At 40.3% G+C, this 23,287-nt stretch overlaps 2 protein-coding genes across 2 annotated transcripts; one reads left to right on the top strand and one right to left on the bottom strand.

Moving 5' to 3' along the window:
* Positions 1 to 209: 209 nt before the first annotated feature.
* On the top strand, positions 210 to 12,890 carry LOC125891958 (serine hydroxymethyltransferase, mitochondrial-like). Its single transcript, XM_049581589.1, has 12 exons — positions 210 to 362; positions 1,448 to 1,642; positions 4,760 to 4,843; positions 5,964 to 6,160; positions 6,972 to 7,053; positions 7,195 to 7,317; positions 7,603 to 7,742; positions 8,716 to 8,878; positions 9,079 to 9,178; positions 9,629 to 9,784; positions 10,047 to 10,154; positions 10,666 to 12,890. Exons 1-12 carry the CDS (start codon positions 330 to 332, stop codon positions 10,791 to 10,793), a joined length of 1,509 nt encoding a protein of 502 aa, XP_049437546.1. The 5' UTR covers positions 210 to 329; the 3' UTR covers positions 10,794 to 12,890.
* Positions 12,891 to 15,401: 2,511 nt separating this feature from the next.
* ndufa4l2a (NDUFA4 mitochondrial complex associated like 2a) lies at positions 15,402 to 22,472 on the bottom strand. Its single transcript, XM_049581596.1, has 4 exons — positions 22,309 to 22,472; positions 18,678 to 18,763; positions 17,178 to 17,238; positions 15,402 to 17,060 (listed from the first exon to the last, which is right to left on the bottom strand). Exons 1-4 carry the CDS (start codon positions 22,351 to 22,353, stop codon positions 17,004 to 17,006), a joined length of 249 nt encoding a protein of 82 aa, XP_049437553.1. The 5' UTR covers positions 22,354 to 22,472; the 3' UTR covers positions 15,402 to 17,003.
* Between the last annotated feature and the right edge of the window lie 815 nt (positions 22,473 to 23,287).

Below are 23,287 nucleotides of genomic sequence, written 5' to 3'. Positions count from 1 at the left end.
GAAAAAAAAATATGATTTGTTAGCTCACAAGTTATACAAAATCTGTAGAGACTGAATCACCACCGTCACTTTTTGAAACTCAGACTTCAAGTGTTTTGCTTTTCCTATAAAATGAATTCTTTGCCTGTTCAATGTACAGTGACTGATTAGATGTTTCTTCTTCAAAGAACTGATACAGCGTGAGATGAAACAGATGATTTATTATTGCCGTCACTTTTATCAGTGACACAAAGTACGCATGTCCCTGGCTTTCCTCCAGTACTGATTTTACTTTCACCCTTTGCACCTTGAAAAGTTTTCTGCTTTCCCAGCCCTCAGCTGTCACAGACATGCTTTCTCTGTCATTACGGCAAACATTACGGGTGAGTACATTTGCTTAATAATGTATTTATTTTAGAGCTTTTTGTAAATGTAGCACAGATACACTTGTCCGCATTAAAAGATCTCTCACCCCATCTCCTAAGACCAGTTGTAACTAAATCACTTATTACTGCAAACTAGGTCAGCCTGTCACCCGATGTCACCTCAACCATGATAGAAATGTGTGGTTAGAGGATGCACATTGTGTACGACTTAATGTTTTCCAAATTTTCAGTCCAGTTGCATAAGTGTCACAGTGTTTGTGTGGTAACTGTGATTATCTCAGGTCGTCAAAATTGAAAAGGGCGCTACTGTTCGTCCCAGAATAGTTGTATTTGAAGCGAAATTGCCTGTACAGTGTGTGCTTTATGCAAGACTTAATTTAGCAAAGGCTTACAAAACATAATGAACACAAAAGATGAAAGGAGACTTGCTTCAACATATGTTTATGCTTGAGCGGTAATCTCTCTATTAGGCCAAAGTAACACATGGTTACGCAACTATCATGCAGCTACAAGCTCCCTTCAACAAACAAGACCCTGATAAATAAGTCACTGCGCGTGTGGCCAGCCCACGTTACTGTTTTCATGTCCAAGGTTTTCTGTAACCGCTCCACTGAATAGCACGTTTGTTTTTTCACTGCCTTTCATTTAATGGATTGTTTAGAACATCAAAAGACACATTATTCTAACTCCCTTGTTTCCAAACCCCCGGTGCAAAGTATTATAATTTTAAGTGATGAAAGTGTTTTTGCACAGGCTCACTCTTCCTGAGGTTTTCAAAAGACACCAAAGGAACAATCTTGGAAAACAACAACAAAAAAGAACCCCTCAGAAACTTTTACTTTGCAACAGACAGTCTATAGCACAATGGAGAGTTGCATCAAATCCTGTGACGTGGTGTTTTTCTCCTCTTAAAGGTTTTATTTAATACACTGGGTTGTTAAATGGAACAGCAAGAAATACAGCACCAACCCTCCAGGGTCCTTCCCAAACACAGACAACTATTACAACTATTATTAAAGAAGTGGACATGTAGTTGCTGACTGAAATGATAATGTTGTTTGTTCATCCACCACACCACACAGCCCCTCTTCCTCAGGGTCTCAGGATGTGTGGGCCGAGAGGGACAGTTCACAGCGGAGTCGAGCAGGCGAGGCCTCAGCAGCGCCAGCGGGTGGACGGGGCAGGAGAGCCTGGCGCAGGATGACCCAGAGATGTGGAGCCTCCTGCAGCAGGAGAAGGACAGGCAGTGTCGGGGACTGGAGCTCATTGCATCAGAGGTAAAGAGAGAGACAGGAGCAGTGGAGTGGAGATGTTTTGTGTTTTAATATTCACATTCACCCATAATAAAACTAATTATTTATTATTAACTATTGATAAGGTTAAGGCCACCTTAATTCATTTTACAATAATTAGTCTTGCCAATGAAGCTTATTCAAACTGAAACTGAAAATTGACAGAAAGGTGGAAAGTAATGGGAGCATTTAGTCTAAAGTCTCCTCCACAGCCTTGAATACTAGACACACAGTCACAAGCACAACAGGACCCGCAGATTAATTTAAAAAGCACAATGCAACAAGATTTGTCACCCCTCTCTTTCCTTTGTTCACACTATTCTCTATGAACCTGTAGCTACGGTATTCTTACTATGGCAACTTAACCTTGTATAACCCTCTCAGAAATTGCATGTTGAATGTAAACTGTGATGACCCATGAGTCCACCAATGACAAGGATCAAAAGTGACTGTTTAAATGTTTGTTCAGTGTCTTGCGACACACCTCAGTCTGTGTGTGAAACTGGCGGAGGAAAGACAGGTGTGTTTGGAGTCATAAACCCGTAGAGGGATTGCTGTACAGCATTTCCAAAAGCCAAAATCAATTTTCTTTGTCTTAACTGCTTGTTCCATTCAGATGAGTTAGTAAATGAGGTTGTGCTAGAATATAATTTCAAACCAGACAGCAACTGATTGTCACTCTGCAAACGTACATTAAACCAGTGGTTTTCTTTGTCTGTCAAGCCTCTCTTCAGAAGCTGAAAAAAGTTAATGCACCCTCAACTCACATTTTTTAATTATTAAAGATCCATGTAGTACTGTAGTATTTGAGATCAGTCTAAGTCTCATGACCACTTATTGAAAGTTTCTGTCTCGTCTCCCACTAGACTGCTTTTTTACCTTGTCTTGTCTCGGTCTCAGACAATGGGGATTGTGTTTCAAGTCCGGTCAAGAGCACAGTTGTGGGGATATCACGTAATTTCTATAGCTCATCTAAATAAATCTAAATAAATAAAGTTGATCTCAGCTCTGCTTGTTTGTTCATAGAAAACAAAGGAAAATTCCCACACCTAAAATTCACTTTCCCTTTGACTATTTTATCAAGACATTTCTCATGATACGCTTATACCTTCACACAAAAATTATCAACAGTATAATTAAAAAAAAGAGGTGAATGAAGAAGAATCTTCATTTGTTTTCTGTGGGTATTTTTATGGGAATGTGGATCAGTTTGAGGAGTGACAATGGTTTGCATGTTCCACATTTTATTCTAAGCGTGTTATGAATCTCGCCCTGCCTTGATCTTGGTTTTGACTCTGTCTCAGGTTTAGATGGTCTTGAGTACAGCAATAGATCCATGCTGAATTTTAGAACAATAAAGGTTAGCTTAATTGTATAAGCAAACTCTTGTTTGGTTATTTTTCCTATTGCTCTGGTCATATTCATTCAAATTTGTTTCGTTTCATATTTTTCCCCAGGTCATCCACATCCCACCTGCAGTGGCTCTATGCTGCTCCACAGTTTGACAACCACTCATTTAAATTTAACTTAATTGTCAACCATGGTGAATGTAAAATTCATGGAAGTACTTCTCAGCCACACAAACTAACATAGATATTTCACAGTTAACGTAGTTACATGCGATTATCATCGCAGAACAGTATGTGCAAATTAAAAGGTAAACAGTGAGCCTACAAAGTGCACTTCATTATCTACATGGGGTTTGGTGCGAAGGATGTTTGGCTCAAAAACATGCTTTGTCTCTTCTGCAGGACAGCAGCTGTTCAAACTGTGAATAAAGGCGATGAGGAGATGTTGCTAATTATCCTTTGTGATTTCCTGTAGACAGAGGCGCTAATGACTGCAGCGAGTTAGACAGAAAGCAAGACGAGCAGCTTAAACTGCAGAGGAGCCTCCTTTGGCAGTGTAACCGCGAGTCACCAGGGATGTAGTTTCTAGAATTTAACTGTTTTCTTCAGAGAGTTTTCTTTCGCATTTTTCACCTCGCAAGTCAGTGATTCCATCTAAGTGGAAGCTGTGGGAAAAGAAGGGAGCTTTCATTCTTCTATTCTCCAGTAATTATGAATCCACAGCACTATCAGTCACAATGACATCTGAAAGATTTTCATCTTCTTGTGCTGTCAGTCAGTCGCCGCTGCAGGCTGACTCCCAGTGGAGAGCCACCGTTTTTTTTTTCTTCAGGAACACAGCCAAGTGATCCCATTAGGTTCCCTCACTGATTTCTCCCACTGATCTCCAGATTTTAAGCAGTGACAGAGGAGGAGGGGTGATCCTGTGTGTGCCTGTATGTGTATGTATGTGTTGGTGTGTGTGTGTGTGTGTGTGTGTCAAGATAGTCTTCTGAAATGTCATAGAGAGAGTTTTGTGTCACATAAGGGACCGGTTTTAAATCCCACAGGAATGATTGAGGGATCCCTGAACGGTGACAGGTTTAGTATAATAACAAGGCAGAGGGGGCGGCTGAGGAGGCCAGAGAGAGAGAGGGAGAGAGAGAAGATGAGCAGAAGTGAGACTGGGAGAAAAAAAAGATACTGAGACAGGGAGAAAAATTCATTTACATTCATTTCCTTTTCTGCAGCTCCATCTATCCTCTGACTCTCAAGTGTCTTTGGTAGATTTGACACTGTGCTGAACCCCACAGAGATTCAGTATTAGTTAGATTCCTCAATATCCATCTTTTAATTTGACTATAGCACCTCTAATACTTAACATTTTTAGATAAGCTAATTTAATTCAGTTCTGCAGCTTCTAGAAAAAGCTGTGACTTTTTGTAAGATTTATGCAACAAATTAAACAGATTTAAATAGCCTTGATTATCCTTTTCTGACTCTGGGACCTGTCTTATTGTTTCTATAATTGGTATTTGCTAGACAAATGCTTGCAGTTGAACTACATGGCAGATTGGATTCATGTTTGGACTGTGGTTGTACTGTGTAGCTCGGCACTGCTGAAAAGGAGCAGGGGTGTTCAGTCACCCCTTTCCAGCTGAATAAAGGTTATATTTGGATGGTGACAGTGTTCTGAATATATAAACATGTTATAAAAAAAAAAAGTACAGTATGTGGCTGTGGATCTTGACACTGTGCTTGTTTGTCCTGTCAGAACTTCTGCAGCCGTGCAGCGCTCGAGGCCCAGGGCTCCTGTCTGAACAACAAATACTCTGAGGGTTACCCAGGACAAAGGTACCTATAGGGACAGCGTATTTTACAAAATATATTGTTACGGTCATTACAAAACTCTGAAATGTTTTCAGAAGGCCAGCTGTATTAATTTGTGAAATTTATTTTAATGACGATTCTTCTATAATGTGTCTGATGCATTCCAACACAATACAATATAGGATATCACAACGTAATATACGAAATGACCCGATACAATATGAAATGAAACACTACAACATACAATATGTAATGATGCAATACAACCCAATACAATACAATATGTAGAAAAAATCCGGAAGGCATAAAAAATCAAAGTCCAGGCACTCAGGTTGGTTTGGAAAAATTAAAAAGCCTTTATTTAATGGGCAAGAGTCATTAAAAACACTAATGCGTGTCGGCTTGTGCCTTCCTCAGTAACCGTACAATAAACACTGATACAATACATAATGATAGAATAAGAAACAATACGATATGTAACAATACAAAACCTAACAATACAATATGTAGCAAATATGATGAGATGCAATACATACACAACAAAACAATGTATAGCTGTTATTAGTTACAAACAGATTATGATTTGTTGGCTCTGCAAATACAAATTCTACCACAACCGATGGGACTGAACTGTTGCCTAGAAACACATAAACTTTCCTGCACATTAGCATTAGCTAGGCACATTGTATAAGCTAGGTCTATCCGCATAAGTGTAGATTTTAGAGAGAACGCAGGGGACACATCCCACAATATTTTGAACATGTGCAGTTGTCCTCCCCAGCAAAAGCATGAAAGCTGCAGAGGATTTTTATTTTGACAAAATTAAAGACATTCTCCATAAAATCACACAGAAGAGGCACAAATTGGTGCATAAAAATTCATCAGAAATGGAAAATGAAAAATAAAGAAGTACTCACCCATCTTCTCAGTGGTTATGCCATATGATGCAATGGGATATCATGAGATACCATATGATGCGATGGGATATCATGAGATGCCATATGATGCGATGCAATGCAATATAATGGGATGGGATGGGATGTGTTATAATGCGACATGATATAAAACAATATGATACAAAATAATACAATACAATAAAATGTGACATTTTCAAATATTAATCAGTGCATTTTGTCTTTCTCAGGTACTATGGAGGTGCAGAGATTGTAGACCAAATTGAGCTTCTGTGTCAGAAACGAGCACTCGATGCCTTCGGTTTGGATCCAAATCTGTGGGGCATAAATGTCCAGCCGTACTCTGGGTCCCCCGCTAACTTTGCAGCCTACACTTCTGTGCTGAAGCCTCATGACCGCATCATGGGCCTGGATCTGCCTGATGGAGGACAGTGAGTGGACATGTACTTAATGTACAGAGCTTTGGGTTCTCAGTGACAGAAACAACGCTCTGAATTAAACCATAGAGTAACACTAATGATGTAATAACTCAAATTCTTATGATTCTTACAAAATGTTACATAAAATAGAATAAGTAATCACTGTCATAATGTGATGCTGTGCCATCACTGTCATTCAGTATATTTAGGCAGACATGTTACTGACATTATCTGACAGTTATTATGTTATAAGTTGCTACAGTTTTGTTAAATGTGCCATGAAATGTTGTGAGATTTTGCCTGAGTGGTTTTGACATTTTTCTCCATGACACTGGATGTTTTTATGGGAATTAACTTCAAGGGGAATTAATGGAAATGACAAAATGTTAGTCACACAGTCTGGAGTTGTCACATTATACCACCCTCTTTGAAATGAATATATTTTTTAACTACAGCCACCATAGTGTGGAAAATGTAAACAATAACTGACACTCAAATACACATCTGAGTCATATTAATGCTGCAGGCGATCGTTAGCCTAAAGATGAATGCAGACCTGCAACTTTTATACGCCAGACACTATATAAAACTTAAATAATGGCTGGCTGGGAGTTGGTAGGTGTAGAGTAACTTTGAAGGACTGGATTTTGATATAAATGGATACAAACATTTCATATACACTGAGATGAATGATAAATAATACTGTTCATATGGAAGAGAAATAAGGATCTAGAGAGGTCAGAATAAGTTCATGATGCTGCTGAAGAACTCACTGAACTTCTGGGATGCATGCTTCTTTTTTTTTAACTCTGCTATATTTTAGTCTCACCCACGGCTACATGACAGACACCAAGAGAATCTCAGCCACCTCCATCTACTTTGAATCGATGCCTTACAAGCTGGATGTGAGTACTTTAGCTTTACTTTTTGTAAATAAAATATATGTTTTCAACCAAAATTGTGAAGAAAACAGTTAACAAATTGCAAGGTACTCACTTTTTACTATCGTGTGTAACACTTTCCTCTCTCCTCCTGTATCAACTCAGCCCAAAACAGGTCTGATAGATTATGACCAGCTGGAGAAGACAGCCCGACTCTTTAGACCCAGACTAATCATAGCAGGAACCAGTGCCTACGCTCGCCTCATTGACTACCCTCGTATGAAGAAGGTACCTCATATCTCAAAATTATGTCTGCTTGGGGTGCACTAGTAGATCACTTGGGAGACAGTGCACTCCATTTAAGTCCACTATGTTGTATCCTAAAATAGTAGTGGTAAAAACATTTTCACAGCCATCTCTCAAAAAGCTGTATTAATCCCTAAAGCAAGAAAATAGCCAAATATAAGGGCAATAAAAATAGAAAACACAAATAAGAGAAAACAGGTTAAAGGAATGATGATGATGATGATGATGATGATGATGATTAAACTTGTCTGACTGTGTGTGTTTTAGCTGTGTGTGGAGCTTAATGCCTACCTGCTGGCAGACATGGCTCATATCAGCGGCCTGGTGGCAGCAGGAGCTGTTCCCTCTCCTTTCCAGCACGCTGACCTGGTCACCTCTACTACCCATAAGTCTCTGCGTGGAGCAAGGTGAGGGACTAGACATTGTGTGTGAGTGATAGGTGCTAATGGGGGTCAGATCAAGGTGTTAAAGGTAAAGAGTGTCAGATTTAGGAGCATCTACTATACAGTATTCATGTTTTCAGTTTACAATCACCTAGTCTCGCTCACCAGACCTTTCTCAAGAAAAGAAAGGTCTGGCTGGGCCGACTCTCACTGTGAGATTGGAGAAAAAAACGCCCCAGCTGCTTGTACTTCTTTCAACCAATCACAATCGTTCTGGGCGGTGCCACAGCAACGGTGCGCTTGCAAAAATATTGCCGGGGGGAAACAGGTTTTGGTGTAACACACCCACAAAAATATCGCCTACAGGACGCGAACCATGGCAGAAAAATGGCTACATCCCTGCAAGATCAAACACTGCAAAAGTTAGTAAAGGACATGTTGAAAACGGTTGAAAACTGCTACACAACCGGAGGTGGTAGGGCGGGACTTCAGCGGGTGGCTCGTTCCGCCCAATGAGAGGCTGATCTCTGCAGCAAACTTCCGCCCACTCAGACTAACAATCACCTGAAGACTAAGATCATTGTGTTTTCGTTACCTTACAATGAGCCGTTTATGTCTACATATGGAGCAGGTCCTCTTCCAAGGTGTCCACCATGTTGTTCTACAGTAGCCCAAAATAGACAAACCAAACACCGGCTCAGGACAGAGCCATCCGCATTTTCGCATTGGCCACCTTGTCCTACATGCTTGGCATATGGGAGAAATTTCAGCTCTGCAACCTCACCACTAGATGTCACTAAATCCTACACACTGGACCTTTAAAATAACTGTGAAAATACTATTTCTTGCCTTCTTCAATGTCACCACGAGACCTGAAATCATGTGGTTGTGTGTGGTAACATGCACATAATGAGTAGGATCATATTGTTTATTGTCAAGGGGAGATTCTTACAGCAACATTTCAGGCTGAGTTCAGTTTCCTCTCTCCACTCTGCAGGGCCGGACTGATCTTCTTCCGGAAAGGTGTGCAGTCTGTGGATAAGAAAGGACGGGAGGTGACCTATGACCTCCAGGACAGGGTGAACTTTGCCGTGTTCCCATCACTTCAGGGTGGACCTCACAACCACGCCATTGCAGGGGTGGCCGTTGCCCTCAGACAGGTCCAGATATCAACATTAATCATTAGTATTCAACAATAGTCTACAAAAGCAAATGAGAGAGAAAATCCTTTGGGAGAGCACTCTGCAGAACGTTTTCAACACCAGCTTAATTTCAGCAGCTCATGTATAAACCATACAAGTCATCTGGAGTGTCCTGATATGGTCTTTCTCGTTACACAGCATCATTTCTGTCTCTGCAGGCTTCCACTCCCATGTTCAAACAGTACATCGCCCAAGTTCTGCTGAATGCCAAGTCCATGGCTAATGCTCTGCTGAAGAAAGGCTACACCCTGGTGTCAGGTACTGAGAGAATAAAGATGCAGTTGGTATTGTAAAAAAAAAAAAAAGACACATATACATGGAAAGTTTGTTTACATTTTAAGGGGTTTTCCCCCCCACTGAATATGGAATTAGATTTAGTATTCAAAGTAATATTGCATTTCCACCACCTGACGCAATTGCTTTTGGATTGCTTCTTTATTTGCTCCAGCCTAATTTGCATTCTGTTTCCATGACTTTGGAAAAGTTCACGTAACTTTGGCTTGACAGTTGAATAGAGGGAAAAAGCCAATATTAAGAGGAAAGTGATGATAACTTTATCATTGTCTGTATAAAGGTTTGAGAAGAGAGTGAAGGCAATTTATCATCCGTCAAACACTTTTTCCCCTGAGCTGAGTCAAATTTAAATTCAATTCAATCCCCCCCTGTCCCTTCTCCTCCTCCTCCTCCTCTTTCTCCTCCTCATCTCAGGTGGAACAGACAACCACTTGGTCTTGGTTGACCTTCGACCTCGCGAGATGGACGGGGCTCGAGCTGAGAGGGTCCTGGAGCTGGTGTCCATCACCGCCAACAAGAACACCTGCCCTGGAGACAAGAGTGCTCTCACTCCAGGAGGACTCAGGCTCGGTACTCAAATGAGCAGATTTAAAGTGTGTACAGGGTGTGTTAGCTGCAGGAGTGGAGGTTGTTTGGGCATGAATCTGTCAACCAGTCAGATGTCCTACCTATATGATACTGGATCCTTTCTTCTCCCTCTGTGTGTCTGTCTTTGTGATGTGTTTGCTTTTGTCTGTCTGCGTACTTGTCTGTATGTCCATCAGCCTGTCAGTCAGCCTGTCAGTATGTGTCCCTCACCCCTAATATTTTATAATAATATTGTTTCTTACAGGAACTCCGGCTCTGACCTCCAGACAGTTCAAAGAGGCAGACTTTGAAAAGGTCGTGGACTTTATTGATGAGGGGATTCAGATTGCACTGGATGTGAAGAAGAAGACCGGTGAGAGGGGAGCAAGGGTTTGGGGTTTCAGCATTAGACACACCGTGGTGACATGTTTGTTTAGAAGGCTTTCAGAGGTGTTCAAAAATGACACAGTGATGTGCTCCAAGGGGTTGCAAATCTGTCATTTTTAAAGGTTTTCAGTGAGTGTTGTACAAATTCATATTCATACAAATATACACTCAGTTGCCAGTTTATTAGGTACACCTAGCTAAATCTAATGTCCTGCAGTAAAACCTTCTTTTTAGAGGGGGTTTGATTCAACTGCGTGCTAATTTTGGAGGATGGAGTTGTGATGCTGTTGTATTGTATTGCATTACACCACCCGGTGAAGAAAATAGAAAATACAATGTTCAATGAAACTCTTACATTTTTTGTACAGTCTCTAATTAACAGGTTTTCAAGTACATTCAAAGAACAGATTCCCAAAACAATCAGCAGCACTAAAATATATTTTCTGGCAGATTTAAAACCTTGAGCTTGTTGTTTTTATTCGTCCGTCTCCCATCAGGAAATCTGGCAAGCTTCAAGTCCTTCCTGCTGGAGGACCCAGAGACAGTGTCGCGCATCGCAGAGCTCCGCCAGCGGGTGGAGCTATTCGCCAGACCCTTCCCCATGCCTGGATTCACTGACCACTGATTAACACCAAACACAGAAAGGCAGTTTCCCAACACATCACGGACATTAACTTTACTTTATTTTATTCCTCTGATGGAAAATGAGCAATGTTTGAAAACAGTCAGGTTCATGTGAGTTGAAACTTGTGCCAACGTGCAGCCTTGCAGTCATCTCCACACACAGTCACATACATTTCCATAACAGCTAATGACTTCATATCTGCCAAATAATATGAAAAATACAATATGATGTCTTAAAGCCTAATCAATAAAAAGTAACTGAATACAAATTGCCAGATAATGCAGATATACTTCAAGTGTTTACGAATGTATTTGTCAGCAACTATAACTCCTCTTGTGAGGCATCCATTAGTGGAGGCTGCTGTTAAAACAGATGATGAATGATGAGGTAGTAACACACAGATGTAATCATTTTAAATGTGTCTGCATGAGAAGCTATAATTGTTGACCAATACTGTACATTAATTAATACTTAAGAATGTCTGTTTACAGTATAGTCAACAGATTCTCATACAATGGTTCACATGATACCCTAAGAAAATGCACACGTAGTCTTCCAAAATACATGGGTTACAAACAGGGGCGCAGCACCAAATTCTGGGCCCTCTGCAAAAGCAGTCTCTGTGGGCCCCTGCCCTTCCTCTCTTGATCCAATTTGAATTTTTTTTTCTCACAAGTGCTTTCTCTATCTTTCCTCTCTTTCTTTCTATTGGTTTTTGAAACCCCGGTTTCCCTTTCTTGGGAAAAGGCATTACAGTGTACATTGGTGCTTCAGCAGCATATGCTGTCTCACATAGCTCAGCTTTAGCTGCATTTAGAGACAAATCTTAGTGCAGGGGTGGACTAGTTTGCACCTTTAAGGTGAGAGGGGCCACTATATTTTTGTACAAAGTTCAGTCTCCTAACTGATTTATTCAGCCAATTTTAATGTAGTTATGGGACTAATTACTTAGAAATTAAAGATTTAAATAACAGAAACCTTTTAATTCCAGACTTTTTGAGGGCCCCTCTCGCACTGGGACCCTGGGTACTCAGTCCCACTATTCCCCCACTATGACGCCCCTGGTTATGGACAAATTACTGGCTCACCATAATGTAAGATGTATGAATTTTGGTGCATTACTTTTTGTTGGAAGAGCTACAAACAGTGCATGAGAACAGCCTGCTATATTGCATTATAAACCATGAATTAAAGGTTTATATACAGCCTATAAATGCTAAATATGGGGGACTTAAAGTGCTTTTCAGAAATGTATCACATCAGAAGGTTACATTGTATTAGCAACCCAAGTTATCACAATGTGACAACTTATTATGTGCAAAACATTTATGGGCTGTCATGTTTTAACCAACTGGATACGGAAAAATGATTTGAATGACTTTTTAATTCATTCAAAAAATAGAAATTTTAAGTCTCCTTTAAAAACAATCCAAGGCACACTGTGGGGTTTGTGCAAAAAATAAAATGCCTTTGCACAAACCCCAAAGTGTGCTTTGGATTGTTTTTGAAGGGCACTTGCATTTTATATTTTTTGATGAAGAGCATACTTCACTCGTGCAATGAGCCCTTCACAAGATTAAATAACTTGAAGTATCCAAAGAGCACCTGTATGTGACTAATATTAAGACCCAGCAGTGCTTCTACTTCATTTGTTTTCTGCAGGCAAATGATTGGCTTAAAATGTTGCAGAGTAATGTACATTATCCTGCAGTTAATACATCAACACCTGCTGTACTCACTCTAATACATTTTACTCGTCAGACTGTTGTTTGCTGCATTAAGTCAAAAAGGACTGTAAGTGTTTGGGGTATTTGGCTTTTGTCACTAAGCTCTTTTTACAGCCCTTATCCACGTCAGACTTTGTCCCAGGCTGGGAAACTCACAGCAGCTGTGCTGGGAATTGAACACACGCTCAGTTTACACCCACAAAACCACAAACCTAAAGGGGAAACAGATAAAAAAGCACAAACTATGTTTCTAGGCTTTTTTTGTTGCTATAATGCCACCTGTTCCTCTACTTTGATTTGTACTGTAAAGATTTCACAAAGATTGTACAATGTATATACAGTAGATCTTCACTGTAATAAAAACGGATACTCCATGTTTACAAGTTTGTTAAATTTTCTAATATTTCATAAGCTCTGTTGTCACTTGTATTGGGTTTATGAATACCTGCCACCGTGTGACACACATTCATTTGTCAGAGTGGCAGAAGATTTATGTTTACAGTGGAAGGAGGGAGGAGACTCTGCAGCGTTTATAAACATTGATCCATGTTTAAGCTACTGGCATTTCCTCTGGTCATTTCCTCTCACTGTCAACTTGAGGGAACAGTCCAGAAAAAGAAAATAAAAGCTGATCCCTTGACAGTGACAGTGATCTGACAAGGGAGATAGCCTGAGTTTCACAACCTGAAAAAACATTGGACGTTACAGTGTGATATGTTTTCAGCAAGCTTCAGACGCCTGGTTTGTCCAATGTGGACGTCTTATCTCCACTGGCCAGCTGGTGTTGTTTTCTGTGTGACAAAGTGTTTAATGTCTTCAGTTAAAACTAACTTCTTTGCATGAAGGCTAATAACCAGATTGTACGTGTTATAAACAAACACAAACAGGCAGGAGGTCGAGGTGAGACCATCTTTATTCAGCCATTTGCAGAAGTTCTTGTTTCCTTTAATACCATTATTATCTTTGTGATAGTGTCTTTATGTCACCCTGCTACCCCACATTACATAATGCTAATAGACACAGAGTTCATCATGTATACATGAGAAGATGAGAACGTTATGTAACACCAGAGTCCTTCACTGTCCTCACAAAACTTCACAACTTACACGCCTATTTATTGAAACACTTCCTCTCCCACTGTTTCTCAGTTTGCTGCAGTCAGATCTTTCTTCTCCCCGACAGATGAAAAGAAGAGCCTTCCTCTCACTTTCACTGTGGGATGAAACTTTGTTGTTATTTTATTTTGATGTATTTATTTCTTATTCTGAAAGGAAAGTTTCCACTGAGACACAAAGTCTTTCATAAAGCGACGCGAAACGAGCTTTGCGAACATGAAGCACTGCTGCCGCCGCTGCCTATTGGAGTGCTTAATATTTATTTCACTGAAGAACAGAATGGACTTTTGTTTGGTGTCACACGTCTTTGAGTCCTGCTGGGCTCTTCAGTGTGTCTTCCAATTTTGTCGCTCGAAGGTTATTGCTGGTGTTTGTGTCAGAGGAATGTGTCCCCTCTGCAGAGAGCAGAAGGCTGTATCACAGGTCAAAGGTCAGAGAAGCTCTCACAACTCAGTCATCAGAAAACACACACAAGCAGCATCACAGCACCAATAACGACTCCATCCACTTTATCTCTTTGTCTGTTTCTCATGACCTGACAACTCCTTTGACGCAGTATGCGTGTGTGTGTGTTTTTTAAAGATCCTTTAGGGAAATCACATACTCCCTCATGCTCCATCGCTCTAGGTCTCTAGCCCTCTCCTCACTGCCACAACAATCCCTGTGGTGTTTAAAAGTCGGATGATTTTTTTGATGTCCGCTGTTCTTTCTTCTCTCTTCATTTGCTCTTTTTGTTGTTTTACGGGGAGGAAATGAGATGAGCATGAGCCCAGAGAGCCAGAAGGGAGGTCTGAGGGTTTCTTAAGATGATGAAACATGAGTCTCACCTTCACTGAACAAAGACAAAAAAATCCTTTAAGAATTTAAGGGTTTTTAATCTAACCCCCATAAGTAGCAACGGTCATTCTGAGGGAGTTAATAAACAAGAAAATAAGGGAGATATAAATACTGTATGTATATTCTCAAAAAGAAAGACAATAAATGCCTTCCAGTCACAAGTGATGGACTGACAAATCCTTTGGTCTCCTGAGAGCTCCCATACATACATATTTATTTTACCTTCACTCCCCTCACATTACATTTGTGGTATTTTTGGTTTCTTTAAGATCTTTTTTGATTAACTGTTTATGCTAGTTCAATGTTCAGGCTTAAAAAGAAAATTACCAACCACTTTCCTCCTCCTAAGAGACAGATGTGGATTTAGATGTTAAGAGTCAAATATAGAAAGAGTTTTCACCTCATCATTCGTACTGTAATCAGTGTTTGTGTCTGCAGTATGGACAGATACACGTGTTACCTCGATGTGGACTGGTGTGTGTGTGTGTGTGTGTGTGTGTGTGTGCATTGTGTGTACACTTAGATCGCGCACACTGTGCTCTGCTGTCATACATCAACACCATGCTGGGGGACTGCTCAGCATCCTGCCACTGCTGTCGCTGATCAAAGGCACAGGGCTGCTGTCACACACACTGGTGCATACACACACACACACACACACACACACACACACACACACACACACACACACTCACAAACATACACGCACACACAAACACTGTAAATGTGGTCATAGAGGCACCAATCAGGCTGCAAAGTGACAGGTGCACTGCCAACAGATGGATCTGTTCCATAAGAGTTACTGATTGTGTATTTTTATCGTAGGATGTGGAAAAAGATCTGTATCTGACTCCGTTCCATGCAGGTGGTTGAGAAAAGTCACGACGCAGGTTGGCAACAAACACTCTCAGCCAAACATGAAACAGACAGTTTGTTGTTTATTGAAATAATTCAGCCCAGTTTATACATCGCCTCATTTTTATATCATAACTTACACAGTCATTGCTGAAGTTAGTGGCTGCTAAACCAACAACATGTGCCAGTTATGAAGAAACACATGCAGTCAGGTCACATTAATTTGACCATCATGCACTGCAGCAGGCCAATTAGATTTTATCGAAAGTTAGCTTACTTAAAGCTTCAGACTTGCAGAACATATGGGAAAACATACATTTTAATCTGCAGAAGAAGACAACAACCCTCAGTAGAGGGTGTTTGTAGGTTTTAGCTCCTTAAAGGACCAATGCGTAGGATTTAGGGGGACATACTGGCAGAAATGGAATATAATATGATATGTGGTTTCCCTGCTTTATGTTGTGTTCACACCAAGTAATTTTAGAATTTTTGCGTCCTGTTACTCGCACAAGTTTGCACGCTAGAGTATTTTGTGTTGACTTGCTTCATTCATGCGAATAACTCGCGTCAAGCACTCATGAAATCGCTGAATTGATGAATGAACTTCCGCTGGTAAATCCTTGGCGTCATACGTCCCTGAAGCACTAATGGGTTGCTGAAGTTCTGATTTTTCAACCTTCGGAAATAAGCATGTGACAATCGCGCTATTTGCTTTATTTGCGCTGCTTAATTCTTGTATTTTGTGTCATTCCCATAGTGTCCATCATGTGTCAATCATGCTGCTCGGTGGGAATTCGCGTATAATCACGTCTTTACATTGACTTTACATGTAATTCACTCGTGCTGATTGCTTTATTCACGCTGGGTATGAACACAACATTAGAACAAGCTCTTTATAGCTACAATAGGAGCGGGTCTTTGTCCACGGAGTGTGCCATGTTGCATGTTCCTCCATGCCACTACAGTAGCCCAGGACAGACAAAACAAACAAACACTGAGTATTTGTGTTTAAGAGAAGCTTCAACTGGTTGCAATTTGCAATCCTCACCAACAGATGCCGCTAAATCCCACATGCTGCTCCTTTAACTACAATTATGATGACCATTTTTAGATGCATGCATTGCAGTTTTAAATTGTTTGATGTATTTTCCCTCTCAGCTCCAGGCAGCTACTTGTCTCCACTTATTTCTGTGCAGTCTCCAAACAATTAGGAGACTCCTGTTATTTGCATAACACAGCAGATTTTAGGAGTCTGTCAATTGTTAATTGTCTGTTAAATTCACATCTTACAGAGGTGAACAGAAACCAATTAATGTCTGAAACATTTAAAATAATGTACTGAAACTTCTAAAACGCAGCAGCATGGTTAACAAAATTGTTTTCTGTAATGTATAGTGTCACATTATTTGCATTCAATAGGCTTAGAAATGCAATACCACTTGTCTGGTGCAGTGGAAATGTACATATTTGACAATCCCGGTCACATTTACCAGATCACAGGCTGCTTTGCAAACATCACACAGGTATAGAGACACTAAAGGGTTACAGATCTTGGATCCATTTCACCTTCCACGTTCAGTGAGGACATAAAGGGGGGGAGGGGGAGTGAATCTGACCCTAGATCGGGATTTGCTGTTACTTTTCCACTCTGGTTTACAAGACAAGGCCAGAGACATTCAGTACTCAGGTCCTTCCTTCTTCAGGTTTTCATAGTCAGTGTTGATGGCCACAAACTGGGGAAGAAGAAGATCATAAATAATCATTTCTGAATCCAATTTCACATTCAAACAGAGATGTAGAAATCAAATCCCAGTTTCCTAACACTGAATAATTGTAGCACGCTAAGTTACCTTGTACTGGTATGTGGGGTCAAGTTTATTCCAAGGCTCAGGGTTGTTGGTCTTGTTCCAGCTAAACACACAAACAAATACAGACAGAACTGAGATAATTGAGTCTCTTTGGGAACTGAATATACACGAAGAAAACTCTCATTTCAGACTTAGCACACAAATATTCATCCACACAAGTGATCTGATACCCCTGAGAGCTGCTTTGTTTCATCCCTGCTCTGATAGATTACATGCAATAAAAGATAATATAAACTAAAAGCAAAGGCGCCCAGAAGTTAAGGGGCAAATTCAAACTCAGCACACAGCGTGTGTTTTCAACCCGCTGTTCCACCACCACAAAACGCTTTCTAACAATTTCATCGAGCTTGTAAAGAACCATTGCTGAAAAGAAATGATGAAAGACCTGCAAGGAGACAAGACAGTGCACCATCCTGTGAGCTCTTCTTTAAAGCACTTAGCTGTGTCTCATGTTTTTGGACTATCACTGAGGGTAAATCAACAGTTTGGAAAGCAGCAGGAGAGGAAGTCCGAGGAAGAGGCGGTTTGAGGGGGAAATAAAAGCGAGCAGGGATCCCTGTAGTTAGTAACAATACAAAAGCAAACCCTCTGCTTAGATAGAGTGTGGAAATTATTCATCACCCCCCATGTGCCTTGTTAAAATGTTAGCAAATCTGCATTTCAGGCAGAATTTCTAAGAGGAAGGAAGTCTAAAATCCAACATTTGCTTGTTTACACATCTTCATAATGATATCTATGATGGTGGTCTTCATCCTGTGAACATCCTGTAGGGGGTCACTGATTCTTCTTTGGAAACTGTTGCATTCTTGTCCTTAAATAATGTGATCAAAGAACTCATGGGTGCAGATCTGATGACAAGTTTGGGGGGGACACAATCAGTTGTGATTTTTTTTTTAATAGCACACGTGCAAATCATGCCCACAGAGCGCTTGAGATTGCCAGCATATTTCACGATTTCATAGAGGCTCATCACCATCACCAAGTCATTCAAAAAGCACTACAAAGAGAATCATATGCTTACCTTTACTGTTTATTTCTCTTAAACAGCCAGTAGTACATGGAACCAGCCATCACCCTCCTTTTCACTGCTTCGCTGTTAGTTAATGCTACTTCTAGTTTCAGGGTCTCAGGCATGTTATGTCCACTCACGTTCTCATCTTTTGCCTCTCACGGATTCCCATTTCTCCTCATCATCTTCCCTTTCTCCCAGTATATAGGACTACTGTATACATTTGTTCAATTTCAATCATTTAGGCTATTTAGAATTGGGGGGGACAATTTGTGTTTTTCAGAATTTGGGGGGGACATGTCCCCCCCCGTCCCCCCTGGGATCTGCACCCATGAAAGAACTAAATAGATGTCTAAACCAGGAAAAAACACACCCTAATAACAAGCCAGTAAACAGATTCCTGACAGTATTTTTAGGCCAATGCCAAATATCATAATGACCTATTACATATTATGTCTACTAGAGGTCCTTACATGACATGGGGTCCTTTGGCCAACCGGATCAGATACAGACATGCCCCGCCCATTCCCAAACAGATGAAGAAGAACTGTGGGATGAGCTGCAAACACAGAGAGAGATAATCAAATATGTATATACACATGTTTAAGATTCATACTGAGGAGATTAAGTGGGTATTTTATGCCAAAACACGATGCTTTCCAACTGGGTTGAGCTCTCATCGCAATGGAAAACAGTAGCTCCTTTACTATGTTGCATCAGCCTCAGTGAGCTTCAGCCTCATGACACTGTGTCAGCTGAATGTCTCAGTGAATATGCAAATATAAAAGCACATTTCTTGAATTTAAAAAGGGCAGATGCAGCTTTCTTTCAAAGTCACCGCACTTATTCAACTGTGACAAGCTCACGTCAACCATCAACAATAACACCAGAGAAAATATGAACTCATCCCAAATTCACATTTAGTGATTTTGAAATTTACTCCACAAGGTTTTTATAAAGTAGGAAGTGTCTTTGCTGAAGTAGCTGAGATTTACTGCAGCCCGCTGTTGGACCAGATGCTTTATACTTATTTGTCACTTCCTGTCTGCAGATTATACTTACTGTAACAGCTCCGAGGATTAACTACTGGCCTGCTTTTACTCAGTCACCCTGCGTCATCCTTATGAACCTGCTGACACACACTACTGTGGTCTGTGTGTGTGTGTGTGTGTGTGTGTAAGGCAGTGGAGGAACCTAACCAAGTGCATTTATTAGAATATATTCACTTGAGGAGAGTGGTGTCTATGACAGCTCCAGATTATGTGCAAGGCATTTTACAGTGGACTGCTTCAACAAGTACATGGACCATATGATAGGCTTCGTCTCTCTCCCCCTGACGACTGCTCAACAATCAAACCTTTATTTTCATTTCCAAAACAATGTGGCTGTGGTCTAATTCCTTCATTCATCTCTCCCTCGTCCTGCTCCTGATCTAACAATGAGGGAGGTGTGTGTGAAGCCATTGGCTGGCTCATAGCCAGCAGTCAGCTGTAGCTGCTGTAAACTCTGAACCAGCCTTCTTTTTAGCGGTCCAATCAAATGTAAATAATTTGATTTAAATCCCTCTTTTAACTGCACATCAAATATTGCTTTTCACTGGGAAATATGTCACAGTACAGACGCTAAAGACACCCTAACTCCTCTTTCGCTGGGGCTGTAAGATTTTAGCCAACATCAATAAAACACATGCTAGGCATGTAAAATACAATGCATTTAATGTTTCAGATGTCCATGAGTTGTTCACAGTTTAATCAAAGAGTGTTTCTTCCTCTCATATGGTTACATTTTAATAACTGTTTGAGGCCCAAAAAGGTAAAAACATCCAGTGCTTTCTAAAAAAAGGCAAAGATGATTATAAATCTGTGCAGCGGGACTTGTTTTTCCTTCTTCTCTCCTCAATTAATCATCTCACGATCCCTGAGATTTAGCTTGTGAGCCACTGGAGGGGCCCAACCTCTAGGCTGAAGACCTCTCGACTAAAATACTAAACAGTAAAATTCATTCATCCATAGGCAGTGCAATATTTTCATAACATTTTGCTGATAACACTTTTACCAGTATGTAAAACTTTTACTTTTTAAAGTATCCTGACAGTTTTGTTGGTACTTTAACTAAAGTAAGAGATTACTGAGAGACAACCAGAGAAGGAAAACCAGCCATGGATATGATCATTGAATCAAACACTTTTTACTGTCAGCTCAAGATCTGCAGCAACACCCCTGAATGATCATCACGTCTGCCTTTAATTCTGTCTGCCTATCAATCTCTGTCCATCTGTCTGACACGTTACTTGTCTGTCTGACTCTCTATCCATCTGTCTGATGTCTCACTCCCATTCAGACTTTTTTTAATGACTTGTCTCTCTCTGTCAGTCTGTTAACTCTCTATCCACCTGTGTATCTGCTTACACTGAAATCATTCACTTATTCTAATCACTACTTTTTTAGCTTTATGGTGACGGAAAGTATTAGTATATTTACCTAAATACTGCAATATGATGAATACGACAATATGTTAAGGTGTTAAATAAGTTCAGTCTTAAACATCTGTATCAGTAAAATGCAACTTACACATAAATGATATTGATTATTTATAATAATTCTAAGAAATTCAGATAACACAAGTGCGGCTGTATTTTGAGGTGTGAGTAATTTTGGACACAGCGTCAGTGTGGTACCCACCTGTCTGTCTGAGTCTGCCTGACTCTCTGGCTTTATTAGACCCTCTCTCCATCTCGACCTGTCTGACTGACTGTCCATTTGTCTGGCTGAATATCTGTCTTTCTCTCTGACTGTCATACTGCCTGACTCTCTCTCTCTATCTACCTGTCTGTCTGACTGCTGTGATCAAGGAGCTGTGGTACAGTCTCACAGGGATTTGCTCCCTGCTGCTTCTCTCACTGTCTGTCTGTCTCTCTCTCTCTCTCTCTCTCTGGTTGTCTGTCTCTCAGCCTGTCTGTCTGTGTGTCTGTCTGTCACAATGATAGACCATATCAAGGCGCTCTGGTAGAGTCTCATAGGGATTTTCTCCCTGCAGCTCCTCTCTCTTTCTCTCCCTCTCTCCTGGGAGGCCGATGACAAGAAGTTAAAACTCTGTCACTTCACTCTGTGACAGCAGAGCCAGTTAAAAGCTGCTGAAATAATCCAATCCCCTGTAGGAACAACTCATATTTTAAATGTATTTTATTCCAGCTTCTCATTTCCTAAATGCTCAGATTTTGTCAGTTTAGATTTGGGGTGTTTGTAAAGGTCATGGGTTTGTTTTTAAAGCCCAAAGCCTCTCTTGATTTGGCTTGATTTTAAATGACCCACTGAGCCTACTGACTTACAGTTAGAGTAAGATTAGATGAGACAAAATTAGACGCCTGATTGTGTCAGTTAACTTAGCAACACTCGACAAGCTCTGCAGGCAATCATCAAGTTTGTCTGCTACTAGGACTTAATCAATAGTTATGTGTAGCACTTTAATATACAGTATATTAGGCTAAATCCATGATGACACCATAGATTCATATCAATATATAATGGTGACGTCATAAAAAACATGCAGAAATACAATGCCAGTGGATTAGTAGTCCATTAGAAAACCTGAATATTAACTGAATTAAAGCGGCGTGAAGGGTCTCCAAGTTAGCTTAAGCTAGACCAACAGCTGATACCTTATATTACATTTATTTATCCTTTATATACTCACTGTGAACTCTTACAGAAGGGACTGTAGGTGCAACTTAGCTTCTACTGTTCACCCAAATGTATTTACAGTGCTGTGCATGTGGCATTGATGTTGAATAATGTGCAGAGATGAAAATTAACATAATAGGTTTTTAAAATAGTACATTATGTGACTCACTATTACCAACACTGGAGCTGTCGAAATGCTGATTCCATTCAGAAAAGCATGTCCACATTTTAAGCATTTTCATGTTAATTTTTAAAGTTTAAAATAATTATTTTACAGACAAAATTCAGGAAATTGAATCATACATCAGCTCTCACTTAAACTTTAGCTACATGTTAAAACATTTTTTGGATATAGCAGGTTGCTGTGACTGACAAGTTAAGTACTACAAAGAAACAAAACAGGAGAGAAATAAAGATTACTTACACCAGGGTGCTTCTTAGCATGTGTTACTACTGTCCGAAATATCATTGCTCCAGAAATTTAGGAACAATGCATGAAATAAAAATGGCTCAGAGTCAGTGTTTCAGGCCCCTCGTTATCAACAAGCTTTGCAGAGCCGTACACAGACAGGATTTAAACCTGTTGCTCTCTGCATGTGGAAGGAGGAGGGGGGAGGAGGAGGAGGAGGAGGAGGAGAAAGAGGTCATTTACATCTGATTACAGTTACTTCTGCTCCCTTGTTGGAGTGATTATACTGTGCTGGACATTGTGCAACTGTGTTTATATTCAAACGATAAGGTTTCATCCTTGTAAATTCTCATTAAATACCCAGGCTAGAGACATCTGATGCTCATATCAGGGTGTTCAATCAGAAGAAGTTGTGTAAGCTGCTGCAGAGACCTCAGAGGGATTTTCTCCCTCATTTCCCTCACTGCAGTTCGAAGACTTTTGGGCCCTTTGGGAGCTGAGAGGAGGAAATGGAAAAGCATACAAACACTGTGTCCTTTAAAAGGCCACGGGGGATATATAGAGTCTGTGGACCTCTGCAGTTGTCCAAATAATAATGGTAAAGATGTATAAAGCACAAGTCACAAAAAAACATAGTTGAAGTGAAAGCTCCTACAACAAAGAGTAAGGTAAGATCCACACAAAGGAATGAGGCTCCTTGAGCTTAAAATAGAGCTGCAACTCATGTCATTTTTGAGTGAGCATATGTTGTCTTTCAGTAAAGACGTTAAATAAATGTTGAGAAAACAATTGTTACGAAGAAATGTAATGAATGATAACAAAGAAACATTTACACAGATTGCTCAATAATGTGTTCATATTGGATCCTTTTCAAAAGTACTGGGCCCATTTTTGTCCCAGTTCTCCTGACTGATTATCTTGGCAACAATGGCAGGAACACTCCAAAACATAATTATGTACCACAATCACAATGTCTGTTCCTTTTAGGGACTTT

Source organism: Epinephelus fuscoguttatus, linkage group LG7 (assembly GCF_011397635.1).
Source record: "Epinephelus fuscoguttatus linkage group LG7, E.fuscoguttatus.final_Chr_v1".
In the NCBI taxonomy this organism is placed as follows: Eukaryota; Metazoa; Chordata; class Actinopteri; order Perciformes; family Serranidae; genus Epinephelus; species Epinephelus fuscoguttatus.
The sequence above is the reverse complement of the archived record's forward strand: the minus strand, read 5'-3'. Positions and strand labels throughout refer to the sequence as shown.